The sequence below is a fragment of the Arvicola amphibius genome, chromosome 13 (genome assembly GCF_903992535.2).
Source record: "Arvicola amphibius chromosome 13, mArvAmp1.2, whole genome shotgun sequence".
NCBI classification, from domain to species: Eukaryota; Metazoa; Chordata; class Mammalia; order Rodentia; family Cricetidae; genus Arvicola; species Arvicola amphibius.
The window spans coordinates 41,737,110-41,749,779 of record NC_052059.1 but is presented as its reverse complement, the minus strand read 5'-3'; the positions used below and the strand labels follow the sequence as shown (position 1 = coordinate 41,749,779).

The 12,670-nt window shown below is 42.4% G+C and overlaps 1 protein-coding gene across 1 annotated transcript; it reads right to left on the bottom strand.

The window, feature by feature from the left end:
* Positions 1-240: 240 nt before the first annotated feature.
* On the bottom strand, positions 241-7,291 carry Cysltr2 (cysteinyl leukotriene receptor 2). The gene is made up of 3 exons (XM_038309675.1): positions 7,164-7,291; positions 3,864-4,007; positions 241-1,267 (listed from the first exon to the last, which is right to left on the bottom strand). The coding sequence occupies exon 3, from the start codon at positions 1,219-1,221 to the stop codon at positions 241-243; it is 981 nt and encodes a 326-aa protein (XP_038165603.1). The 5' UTR covers positions 1,222-1,267; positions 3,864-4,007; positions 7,164-7,291.
* Positions 7,292-12,670: the final 5,379 nt, after the last annotated feature.

Here is a 12,670-nt window from a genome sequence, read left to right as displayed (position 1 = left end):
TCAGTGTGCAAGATTCCAGGAGAAATACTTCTTCTACATTTCTCATTTAGTCCCAACTACTACAAATGCATCCAATGACATCTCTGAAATAGGCTTTATTCGCAAATGTTGTTGTCAGTTCAATGCTGGGAACCAAGATGTGTTGGTTATGATGCAAATACAAAGTATTTGGAGACCACCAGTGGATGAAGGTGAACACCAAGAGTCACAAGCACACCCGCATAACAGCTCCCCGAACTCTTATTTCTGCTCTTCATCTATCCGAGGAAGGCAACACTTTGCCTTTGCCTTCCGTAGACAATCTTTGTTGAATACATCCCTTAATCGATCTTTGAAATTCTCCCCAGCAAAGTAGTAGAGAAAGGGATTGAAGCAGCTATTGGTCGCAGCCAAGGCCAGCGTGATGACCGTGGCCTTATGCAACGCGTCTCCACATGCATCCGCTTTCCATGTGACGAGGTGGAGGGTCCGCAGTGCATGGTAAGGCAGGAAGCACAGGAGGAAGATGATCATGGCAATGATGATGGTAACCAAGGCCTTCCTGTGAGAAGCCCGAAGACCCGATTCTGGAATCTCCACCTTTAACAAGACCCGGATGATCAGTAGGTAGCAGATGGTCAGTATGGCAAATGGGAGCAGGAAGCCTGCCACCAACGCAATGTGGTTCATGATCAGTAGCTTCTTAAACTTCCGGGGACTCATCTCCAGGCACAGTATAATGTTGTTCTTCTTCTCAGAGCCATTCTTCAGAAGCATGGCCGAGGAAGCCATGATAAAAACCCATATGATCCCACAGAGGATCCAGGCAGTCTTGACGCTGGTGACATGGAGCTGCTGGAAAGGGTGGACAGTGGCCAGGAAACGCACAACACTCAGCACAGTTAGGAAATAAATGCTAGTGTACATGTTGACATACAAGGAATAAGACATAACTCTGCAGGTCAGATCCCCAAATATCCAATTGGACTCTCTTAAGTAATAGTCAGCCCTGAAGGGCAGGGTACTTATGAACAGGAAGTCGGAAATGGCCAGGTTGAGCATGAAAACGTTTACAGATGTGGACTTCTTGTAAGTCTGTAGCAAGACATAAATGGAGAAGCCATTCCCCAAGGCTCCCCAGACGAATATTACCAGGTATACGATGGGGTAAAATTCCTTCTTGAAGTTTTCTATTGTACAGTTCCTGTCACTATTGTTGCTCGAGGCCTCAGTTGGTTCCATTTCTGATACAGAGTTGGACAGAGGCTAGGATATACGTTTTCTCTCTCTATTGGGTTAAAAAGAAATTAACATAAAAATTACTTTGTTCGATTCCAGTTTTCTTCCTGATCATTGATCAAACATTTACAGCATTTATTCTCCCTTGGAGAGAAACAAGTTCCCCTGACTCCCTCTTGTGACCTCTACAGACATCAGGCACACTCACAGTGGACCTACGGGCATCAGGCATCCTCACGGTGGACCTACAGACATCAGGCACACTCATGGTGGACCTACGAGCATCAGTATACTACAATGGACCTATAGACATCAGGCATACTCACGGTGGACCTACGGGCATCAGGCAGACTACAATGGACCTACAGACATCAGGCATATTCACGGTGGACCTACGGCCATCAGGCATACCCACAGTGGACCGACAGACATGCAGGTAAAACATCCATACCATAAAATAAAAATATATAAATATTTTTTACAAGGATACCTAAATAAAATTCCCCAAGTAGAAACCAGCAAATAAAAAATAACCTTAGAATATCAGCAAAAGGGAAAGAACACTTGAGCAAAAGAACGCAAGGACAGCAGCTTCCCTTTCCCTTTTCAACTCTAAGGTATATTTGATGGTTGAAATGAAAACGATAACACTGTTTGATGTGGTTTTAAATGGATGTAGAAGAGCTATTGACTGGTATATTCTTTATGAGGAGAAATAAAGATATATGAAGGGGGTTAAGATTCTATACCCCACTTGAACTGACAAAATTGTGCTGAGAGATTGTGATAAGAATATTAACATAATGTGATAGCATACACTAAAAAAACTGTACAAAAACATATACTAAAACACTAACGATGAATTAAGATGATATTTTAAAGAGTTCAGGTAACCAACATGAAGACAATAAAAAGAAATCAAGTAATATAGACAGAAAAAAAGGATTCATAACCCCAATACATCGGTAAGTACACTAAATATCAATGGTCTAAATCTACAAGTAAAAAGGCAGACTGGAAGTTTGAAATGTAAAAACAAAAGACCTATTTAGACATTGCCTTCAAGAAACTCACCTCAAATAGCCATACTGACAGGTAGGAAAAGGAAATAAAGTAACTTACCAAATCAGAAATGGCTCCAGATTTAGGAGCAAAGAAAATTACCAGAAAACAGAATATTCTGTACTGATAAAATAATTTCTCCACTATGAAGACACACGAGTTCTAACCGGATACGCCAAGCAACAGAGCTATGAATACGTGAAACAAAATAACAGACTTGGGGAGTGTGACTTTGATGAGAAAAAGGAGTACACCTGGGGGAAAGATGACCAATAAGAGGAGGGGGGAGCTAGGTCTAAGTGTTTCTGAGCCCTGGCTATCAGGCGAATTAGCATTTCTAAGCCATGAGCTGGTGCTAGCTTCCTATGGTCTCAAAACACCAGAATATTTTGTTTGTTTGTGTGTTTAATTCTGAACTTCCCAAAAGTAGTTTTGACAGAACATGAATCCCATGAGATGCTTCGTTAAAGGAAAGGCCATGGTACTCAGCCCTAAATAGGATATCAGAGCAAATCCAGTTACATTAGTGACCTCACGACCCCCTCCCCTCTCAGCCCCCTCCCCTCACGATCCCCTCCCCTCTCAGGGAGCAAAGAGGCAAACACGAAGAAGATCAAGAAACTAAAAGCACCTAAACCATCTGATGGAACTGGATCTACAGAACAGTTCATTTGACAAGAGCAGAACATATTATCTTCTCAGGTACCTACAGAACATACACATCACTCCCACAAGGGCCCCATCTACAGTCACGTCTTGTCTTCTGGTTTGTGACCCACAGATTTAAACCAGGATCTTTGTGTGACCACTGGGTTAAACCTGGAGGCTACACAACTGAAGACCACAGGTTCCCTCACCTCTAAGATCCACCAGTAGCTAATTGTGCCGCAGAGAGAGGTAGGCACATGTGCCCCTGTCGAATCTGTGGCTGCCTGTTGACAAACCCAGTCTTCTATGGGCCCTGGGTACCCGTTCACAGCTGCTGTGAGCTGGTGTTTCCAGTGGCTTTGTCATACCTGAAAGACAGTAATTTGTAGCCCTTCCCCCTTTCTTCCTACTCTCACGGTTGCCTCATCCCTAGTTCCCTCCTCTCCTCAGCTCCCTTTCGAGCTTCAAGCAGATGCTCTGATATCTAGAAGCCCTGGAGCCCTGCTTTCACTGCAAAGAGAAACTTCTCTGAGTAAGAACAAGATTAGCATCTCTCTGTCTAGCGCAGGTGGTAGGTAGGGTGGTGGCAGTATGCCAAATATTTTCAAAATACCAGTTATTTGAATGTATGTGTACATCTAGATAAATAAACATATTAATAAAACATCTGTTGTAAACTGTTATACAGATAATGTACAAAGCAAGTCAAATCAGAATGTGGGTCTTTATGTAAAATAATTCTTATTTTATGCCCATGAGTAATTTTTGTCAGTAAAACATTGTTATTTTTTTTGTCTGTAATATCCTTTTAAGCTATTTTCAGAAAGATCCCTTGCTTTCCCAAAATTCAAAGTTAAGCTCCTAGCAACTACTGCTAACTACGATTCTATGCTGTTGTCAGAATTATTTCTTGACTCCAGGTAGGGAGGACTTACATCTTGTGTCTTGACCAACTCTTCTTGATTCTTGCCTTCCCAAATTCAGGCCTGAAAACCAGAAGAAGGTCATCATATGTCTTTTGCAGCTGAAACTGTCTTCAGGTTGCTACAAGTGGCCTCTAACAGATGGTCTCCTTCATCCTGTGACAAGGACAACATGCATAGTCAGATTGCTAAATATCCTTTGACTTTTAATTAATTTAAAACGAACACGAGCGCTCTTTTGCCTATTGAACTCAGTCATAAAAAGATAAGTTAAAATGAAAGCTGACTTTCTTCATAGTTAACCATGTTTATGTAAACTATGTTAATAAAAATGTATTCCAAGGGTTATACTTTTGTTTTAGGTTTTAAAAAAGCATGCTTATTGGGTAGAGAAAGAGTCACAAGGCCCCACTCCTGAGCTAAGAGCTACTGGCAGTTGATAGACTGAAGGAGGGGGACTCAGTTTTCTTTTTAGGTTCCTCCTAAGTTGCCCAAGCTCCCGTGGATGGCCTGATATACATGTGCAGATGGTTCTAATTGGAGTTAATAGGCTGTAAAAAAATTACGAATTTGGGAGGGAGACGAGGAACTTCTGGGAGGAGTGTACAGTGAATATGGTCCAAATACATTGTGTATGTTTATAAATTCCTCGAAGAATAGATAATCAAAATTAAATATGAAAAATAGAAGCATGTTTATGCTTAAACAGCATACTCATCATAACAGTTATGTGCCAAAAGCTTTTTTTCTTTTAAGAGTCTAGGCTTACAACACCACTTTCCTTTTCAGCCATGCAAAGTCTGAGCAAGCTGACAAGGGTGTCGGCTGAACCACAGAGACCCGTTATGCATTTTGGTCTTTCCTTGGGTCTAGCGGCCCCTGTGTGCCTGTCTTAGCTAAGAGTCATCTCCACCACAACAGGACTTTTAGAAGCCTTAAGCCAACTCAACTGAGTCAGCTCTAGGACCCCAACTAAACTCAGTAACTTCCCTGTTGCTTTTATTGATGGAACTGTGCAGCTTTCTTGACTTTCCTCCATGCATTGCTGTAACATGACCTGTGATCATGCACCCTCGACCTGGTAACTCTGGTATGAAATCACCATACCCTCTGCAGACCTTCTAGTATTTCCTCTGCTACTCCTGACTTAATTCTTATATGTAGCTGATTCAAAAGTAAGACGAAAAACTAGAAACCGCTATTATTATATTATTATCACTGGCTTGGATTTACTCTTGGAATACAAATTTCTTCTAGAAATAAAATGTTTGGATGGCTGAATACACTGCCCTCAGTTGGACATGCCAGCTGAGAAAAGATAAAAGATATTTATGTTGGTATAAAGTGTATGAATTTGGGTGAATCCATAAATTCAAAATGAGATCCTTTAGGCTAAGATGGGCCATACATCAAATCTCAGATTCGGAAGGCTAACCTGGGGTAATTTCAAGTTTGAGGACAGCCTGGGCTACATAACAAGATATAAGATAGTAGAAAAGGGTGGAGGAGAGGGGATGACAGGAAGGGGAAGGAGACCTCTAGACACTCTAAGAACTTCTATAAAACAGTAAATGAACTGAAGAACCATGGGGTAATTTGCTATTATAGAAGGAGCTATAGTAAAAGTTCTATCTGGAAAATTGATTCCATATACTCCCAACAGCAGTGGTCAGTTAGCAGTGATGTTAAGCCAGAATGATGGGGTAATTTAAACGATTGTCAAAGATACCCCCATGCGTGCCCTAACTATAGTAACACCCCCCTCATGCAGCCATAAGAGCAGACTGTGGACAGTCGAAGGCTTGAGATCTTGAGATTCTATGTCCTAAAGGTCTATGGTGTTACCCTAGTCCTTGTTTCTATCCAGATTGCATAAGGCCTTGTCTTGCTCTGGCTATGACGATGGGGGATGGAGGGGAGTAGCTCCAAGTCTTCTCTTCAGTCAGAGACACATCCTTCCCTGGTAAGCCTGCTAACGAACATCATAGCTTTGTCTGTTACATAGAAACTTCTCTGTCGTCATCATCATCCACAAACAACAGCAAAGGTATTGAGAACCAAGGGAATCCTAAAACCCTCAACCTGGTGGTGGTGATGGTGGCATACAGCTTTAATCCCAGCACTCAAGAGAAAGAGGTAGGTGGATCTCTGTAAATTCTAGACCAGCTTGGTCTACAGAGTGAGTTCCAGGACAGCCAGGGCTACACGGAGAAATCTTGTCAAAAAAAAAAAAAGCAAACAAAAAACAACAAAAAGAGGGTTGGACTTGGACTTGTAGCGCAGCCGTAGAGTGCCTGCCTAGCTTGCACGAGGTCCTGTGTTTGAGATCCCTGGATGATAAAAGAAAAGGAAAAGAAAAACTAAAGCTCTCCACCTCAACTGTCTCCTGGTGTGGTGGTTTAATGCAAACGGCCCCCATAGGTCCACAGTGTATTAGGAGGTGTGACTGGTGAAGGAGGTGTGATTGTACTGGAGGAAGTGTGTCACCAAGGGTGGGGTGAACTTGGAATGCTCAGAAGCTCAAGCCCGACCCGGTGGCTCACTCTCTTTTCCTCTCATCTACTCTCCAGGACTATGTCTGCTTGCACAACCCCCGTGCTCCCCACCGCAATGATAATGGACTAAACCTCTGAACTGTGAGCCAGCTCCAGTTAAATGCTTTCCTTTAGAAGAGTGGCTGCGGTCATGGTGTCTCTTCATAGCAATAGAACACTGAAGAAGACTCCTGCCATGCCACTGGCCTTCTCCTGAAGAGTAACTAACCACCTCCCTCCAAGTTCCTAAGAGGGGCTTACGTAGGGGTTGCTTCCAGTCCTGGAATCTATTCTTTTATTCCCAATGGAGGACTACAAGAAGCTGGTGCCTTCAAAGGGCTCCCCAGGGTAGCTTCTGTGTAATCTGAATGCGAGACATCTGGTCTTTTGGAAAAGGCATCAGGAAAAACACTCATGAATCTCTATGGAAAAGACCTCAGGGAACTGTGAGAAACAAACGCAGCCATGGACTTCATTTTAACCTCGCACCATGCTACTCAACAAAAATGGTGCTTGTAGCCAAACATTAGGTGTGTGCTATTTAAAGAATCCTTGCTGGGCAGTGGTGGTAAATGCCTTTGATCCCAGCACTTGGGAGGCAGAGGCAGGCAGAGGTCTGTGAGTTCAAGGCCAGTTTGCTCTACAAGAGCTAGCTCCAGGACAGGCTCCAAAGCTACAGAGAAACCCTGTCTCCATAAAACAAAACAAAAAAGAAAGAGAGAAAGAGCGAGAGAAAGGAAAGAAAAGAAAAAGAAACAAACAAAAAAAGAATCCTTACCCTGAATGTTGTGGGAGTTCACGGTTGCTAAGTTTCAGAAGCAGGCTGTCTCTGCTATAGCTGTGGACAGTCACCAATTGTAGAAATAGGTAGCTTCAGACAAGACGTAACAAAACACGCGTTCTGATCTTCCGTAGTCACCCTACGACCAAGATATCCATTTTTAACTGTGGCCACCTTTATCACCTGATTCAGTAACCCTTCTCTCCCTCTGTCATTCCCAACCAATATGGTCTTTTGCTGCTCAGGGGGAAGAAAGCTAATTTCTTTGTAATCTTTTTTTTTTTTTTTTTTTTTTTTTGGTTTTTCGAGACAGGGTTTCTCTGTAGCTTTTTTAGAGCCTGTCCTGAAACTAGCTCTTGTAGACCAGGCTGGCCTCGAATTCACAGAGATTGTTTTTCTTTTTTCTTTTGGTCTTTTTTTTTTTTTACATAGTCCATAAATGCTGTTTTGAATTTAATTGATTGCTCACAAAGCTTAATACCTCTTAGGGAAAAAAAAAGCATTCCAAAAATAAATTTTCTTTCCATATCCCACTGATGCTTAAGGATCTGTTGCATAATTAACTCCAGACATCAGTCTTTTAGTTTTTAAAATTACATTTATTTACTGTATATGTGTGCAAGTGTGCAGTCACAAATGAGGATATATGAAAGTACCTACACACACACTCACACACAGAGAGATGTCATACTGTGTGTGTACAAATCAGAGGACATCCTGACAGACTTTGTTCTGTCCTTCTCCAATGTGGGTCTCAGGGATTAGACTCAGGTCCTCAGGCTTAGCAACAAGCATCTTCACCAACGGAGCCATATAAGCAGCCACAGACATTATCTTATAAACATCAAACACTGACTTCACAACAACAACATCCCATTCTGCCAAGGTCTGTACACTGCATCGGAAAACCTAATCTTCAGAAATGTGAACCAAAAAAATCCATCCTCTACTGGGGGAAAAAAGTCATTTCAATTCAACAGTTACCCCCCCCCCCAAGCTCATTTGTGTCATAATCAATGACTGTTAAATGCCCCTGATAATACAGTCTGTCCTGCTGGAACAGTCATATTGATGCACAAGAACTTGTCCTGAGAAGCTCAGATGGTCTAAATACCATCCCTTCTGTGAACCATCTTTCCTCCTCTATTCCCAAAGGATTCAAAGAAACCTCCAGAAGAAGCAAACACGGGACACTTAAACAAAGCACTGGCGAAAGACTCAGATCCCTATATTATATATGATATGAGGAGCAGCTAACACAACAGGGATGATAGTTAGGGACGATTGTCCAAAATTAGTGTCTGACCCCAGAAAAAAAGGCATATTTTTTTCCTGTTCTTGTTTTAAATTTGAATTCATTAAGCAAAGCTGTCACGAGGAACCACATTAACCTTAGTGTTTTCTTAGCTAGAATAAAAATTTCAGGTTGCACCTGCATAAATGACACACAACAGTCCCTGAATGTGAAAAGGCCCCCTGGATGATGAGGAAGAACACACACATGCACACACACACACACACACACACACACACACACACTGATGAGGAAGAGCACAGGCACACGCATGTGCACGCGCACACACACACACGGATTTGAGGAATGTATACATATTGCCTAGGTTCTACCCTCCCTGTTCCCAAAGTCAATTATAGAACTAATGACCACATTTATTTCTGAAAACTCTGTCTTCTTAACTCTGTTCCCCAGAGACCTCACAGCAGCACAAAGCCTGTAATCGGTCCTTTCTCACACTTTCTCCCTGAGACACTCATTTTCCAGTTGTTCACATGTAAGATCTTGAAGATGGAAGCACCCCTTCAACAATTAAGAGATACGCAAAAGAGAAATAAAAAGATTTTCTTACTCACAGGTCTTGGCAGGTATAGAGCTTGCCTAGAAGCTACACACACCCAAGTCGGAGGGTGCAGGTAGGGAGAGAGACAGGAACTCATGGAGGAATGACTTGATTGGGGCCAGGCCTCCCATAGTGGAGCTATGGAATCAAACACAAGATCCAGAAGTAGTACTGTATATCTTCACAGTGCATGTGGGGTACAGTGGCCAGGAAGGACAGCCAAGGAGGGTGTATTAGCTTTTCCACAGGAAGCTGTCACCAGGAGGTGGGAGGATATGACAGCCATGTAGACTGAAGCCATCTGGATCAATCACACTGAGTATCTCTGGTAAGGTGCTAGAACCAGAAACTCTCAAGAGCGATTAAGTCCTAATTCTGGTGTGAAAAAAATAAATGTATATATTTATTTGAATTAGTTCAATTATGAGTTAGGGGTATAGATGTGTGCACATGAGTGCCCAAAGATCCCAGAGGTATCAGATCACCTGAAGTTGGATTTACTAGCAATTGTGAGCCACCCAGCATGGATGCTAGGAATCTATATCTGATTCTCTACATAAACAGTATGTACTCTTAACCAGATCTCTAGCCCTTACAACTGAATTTAAAATATATGCTTAGGCAACAGAAAGTGATAAGAATTCAGCACACCAACAATGTGCACTCACCCTCAATACAAATCCACTGATCCAACTTTGTTCAATTATAGGCATTTTCATAATGACTTTTGACTAGATGGCATTGCCCCTGAGAGTTCATATAACAATCCAAAGAATAAGAAACATAAAGCAAAGCACTAGTTTATGCTACCCAGCGATAAAAAACTAATTTCAGATGCCGCAGGCGTGCTCTCCAATTTTCCTTCAGACACTCGTGTAAAAATATGACTCACAAAAATAGCTGGTTTATTATTTTTAAAAGCACATGGTATACATGGAATAAATGAAACTTTATGAACCTCATCATCATGTGCAATGAATAAACACCAATAAACAAATTTAAGTACCAAGAGAACTATCTGATCTAAATATTGTCTTGGTTAGGGTTTCTATTGCTGTGAAGAGATGCCGTGACCATGGCAACTCTTATAAAGGAAAACATTCAATTGTGGTGGCTCCCTTACAGTCCAGAGGTTCATCACACAACATGGCGGCATGCAGGCAGACATGGTGCTGGAGAAGTCAGTTAAGAGTTATACATGTTGCAGGCAACCGGATATGGTCTGAGGCACTTGGAATAGTTTGAGCACAGGAGAACTCAAAGCCCACCTGCACAGTGACACACTTCCTCCCACAAGGCCACACCTACTCCAACAAGGCTACATCTCCTAATAGTTCCACTCCTATGAGCTTATAGGGGCCAATTACATCCAAACTACCACAAATATAAAATTTTTTAAAAATGGTTTTATTTTCTTGTTTGTTTAATTCTGAACTTCCCAAAGTAGTTTTGACAGAACATGAATCCCATGAGATGCTTCGTTAAAGGAAAGGCCATGGTCAAATTAGCCTGGGAAATATAGTAATCTCTAGTCGCCTTTCCTTTGAGAATTCACGATGTTCCACAGGGCCCTGCAAAATCACAAGACTGGTTTAGGCAGAGCTTCGCTCTTTATGTTTGGTTTTGGGTTTTTTCCTGTGAAATATTTCTTGAACATTCTCCAGTTCCACAGAACAGCTCGTGCTATGGTGTAGCTTTTTAAGAGTGACTTTGATGAGAAAGAGGGAGTACACCTGGGGAGAGATCAACCAATAAGAGGAGGAGGGAGCTAGGTCTAAGTGTTTCTGAGCCCTGGCCATCAGGCGAATCAGCATTTCTAAACCTTGAGCTGGTGCTAACTTCCTATGGTTGTCTTAGTAAAGTACCATAAGATTGGTGTATCAAAATACCAGAATTTTATTCTTATTCTCTTATAGTCCTGGGGGCTACATGTCTGTACTCAAGTTGTCAACAGGACTATGCTTTCTCCAAATACTAGACAGAGGAATTCTTTTTTGCTCTCTAGCCTCTGGTAGATACCAGCAATGCTTGGCAATTCTTGGTTCACAGATATGTCATTCCAATCTGTGTGATTAGAAGGAGCTGTTTGTTTTTGCTGTTTTTCCTGTATCTTCAGATCATCTTTCTGTATGAGTCTATGCCTCTGGCTCTTCTCTTCTTTGAGAAGCTTTGGTCAAATGGAGCTCACTTTACCTGGTATTTATTATCGTGTTCTAACTTGAATTGTCCGTGGTTCTATCTCCAAATAAGGTTGCATTTCCGGATAAATGGAGTTAGATATGTGTGGGTGCTGTTGTGCAGGACATAATTCCCACCACCACAGGGATCTACGGCATCTGCCTCACGAAATGAGTGTGAGGAATTATACAAGGGGCAGAAAGGATGTGGTGCTGATGCCTGCTGGCCCCGGGGTGAAGTGCTCCCTCACTGTTCCACCCTCATAAGTGGATGTAGAAATGAGCTGACATCAATCCCTGTCATCTCACTGGTCACATGGATGAATTGTTCTGCTCTTGACTTGGGGTGTTGAGAGTAGATTCTCCTTGGTGTTTTTAGAATGGTGAACTCCAGGGAAACACTGGTTAATCTCAGATTAGTCTAGTAAGTTTTACAGGAGAAATTTCTCAAAAACATTCCTCCCTTTACCCCAAGCCTATTCTTTCTAACGCTCTTAGGCTGATACTAGAGTCAGGATTCTGTCAGAATCAAAACAAAAGCTAATACCTCAGAGACCAGACAGAGGTCTAAGAAGGTAGAGACAGATTTGCATGCAATCAAGTCCTTAAACTCCTTTACAATATAGACCTCATTCCATCTTACGTACCATGGAGTTAGTGAGCACGAGGAGAAGTGCCTGGATTAGGCCACAATGCTGGCCTCTTTACTCATAGAAATGAGACTGGGCTTCAAGGACAACACTAATTACAGTTGTTTCAGGGAAGAACTTATCGTTGGCATGACATGGGAGCCAGCAAATGTGACCACATGCAAAAGATCATCAAAAAAGATGGGTCCACATTCTCTTTGGAGGGATACCTTGCTCAGCCTAGATAGAGGGTGGAGGGCCTTGATCTTGCCTCAAAGCAATGTGAGTTTGTTGACTTCCCATGAGAAGCCTTACCCTCTGAGGAATGGATAGGGGGTGGAGTGGGAAGGTGAAGGGAGGGAGCAAGAGCAAGGAAGGGTGTGGGAACTGGGATTGTTATGTAAAATGAAAAAAAAAAGATTTTTTTTTAAACGATGGGTCCACCAAGGAACAGAAGCAACAGAGAGATTCACCATTGACCCTAGCCATGGGGACTGCTTGAGCATTTAGGAGAAAATGCAGAGCCCACAAAGCAGACTTAGTATCAGACCACAGTGGAAGCATAGGAGTCTGGAGCTAGGAAGAGGTCTGGTCAATGCAGGCAGGTCATGAGTGCTAAAGGGTGTGCCTGGAGACACAGCCTTGGACACAGAGATTCTGGCCCATGGTGGATATGGGGGGGCATATCCACTGGTGAACTGGGGAGGGGAATCTCAAGAACAAGAAAGAAGGTTACTTCTAGAACCATAGAGGGCACAATGTCCCCGTGCTCACAGATAAACACTAGGGAAAACAAAAATATTAAACATGCTGAGTTGTCTCCTCAGCAGAAGAGACGCATA

Bases quoted from the DNA above. Each gene is read 5' to 3' on its own strand.
- Cysltr2 (XM_038309675.1), bottom strand. From the start codon at position 1,221: ATGGAACCAACTGAGGCCTCGAGCAACAATAGTGACAGGAACTGTACA.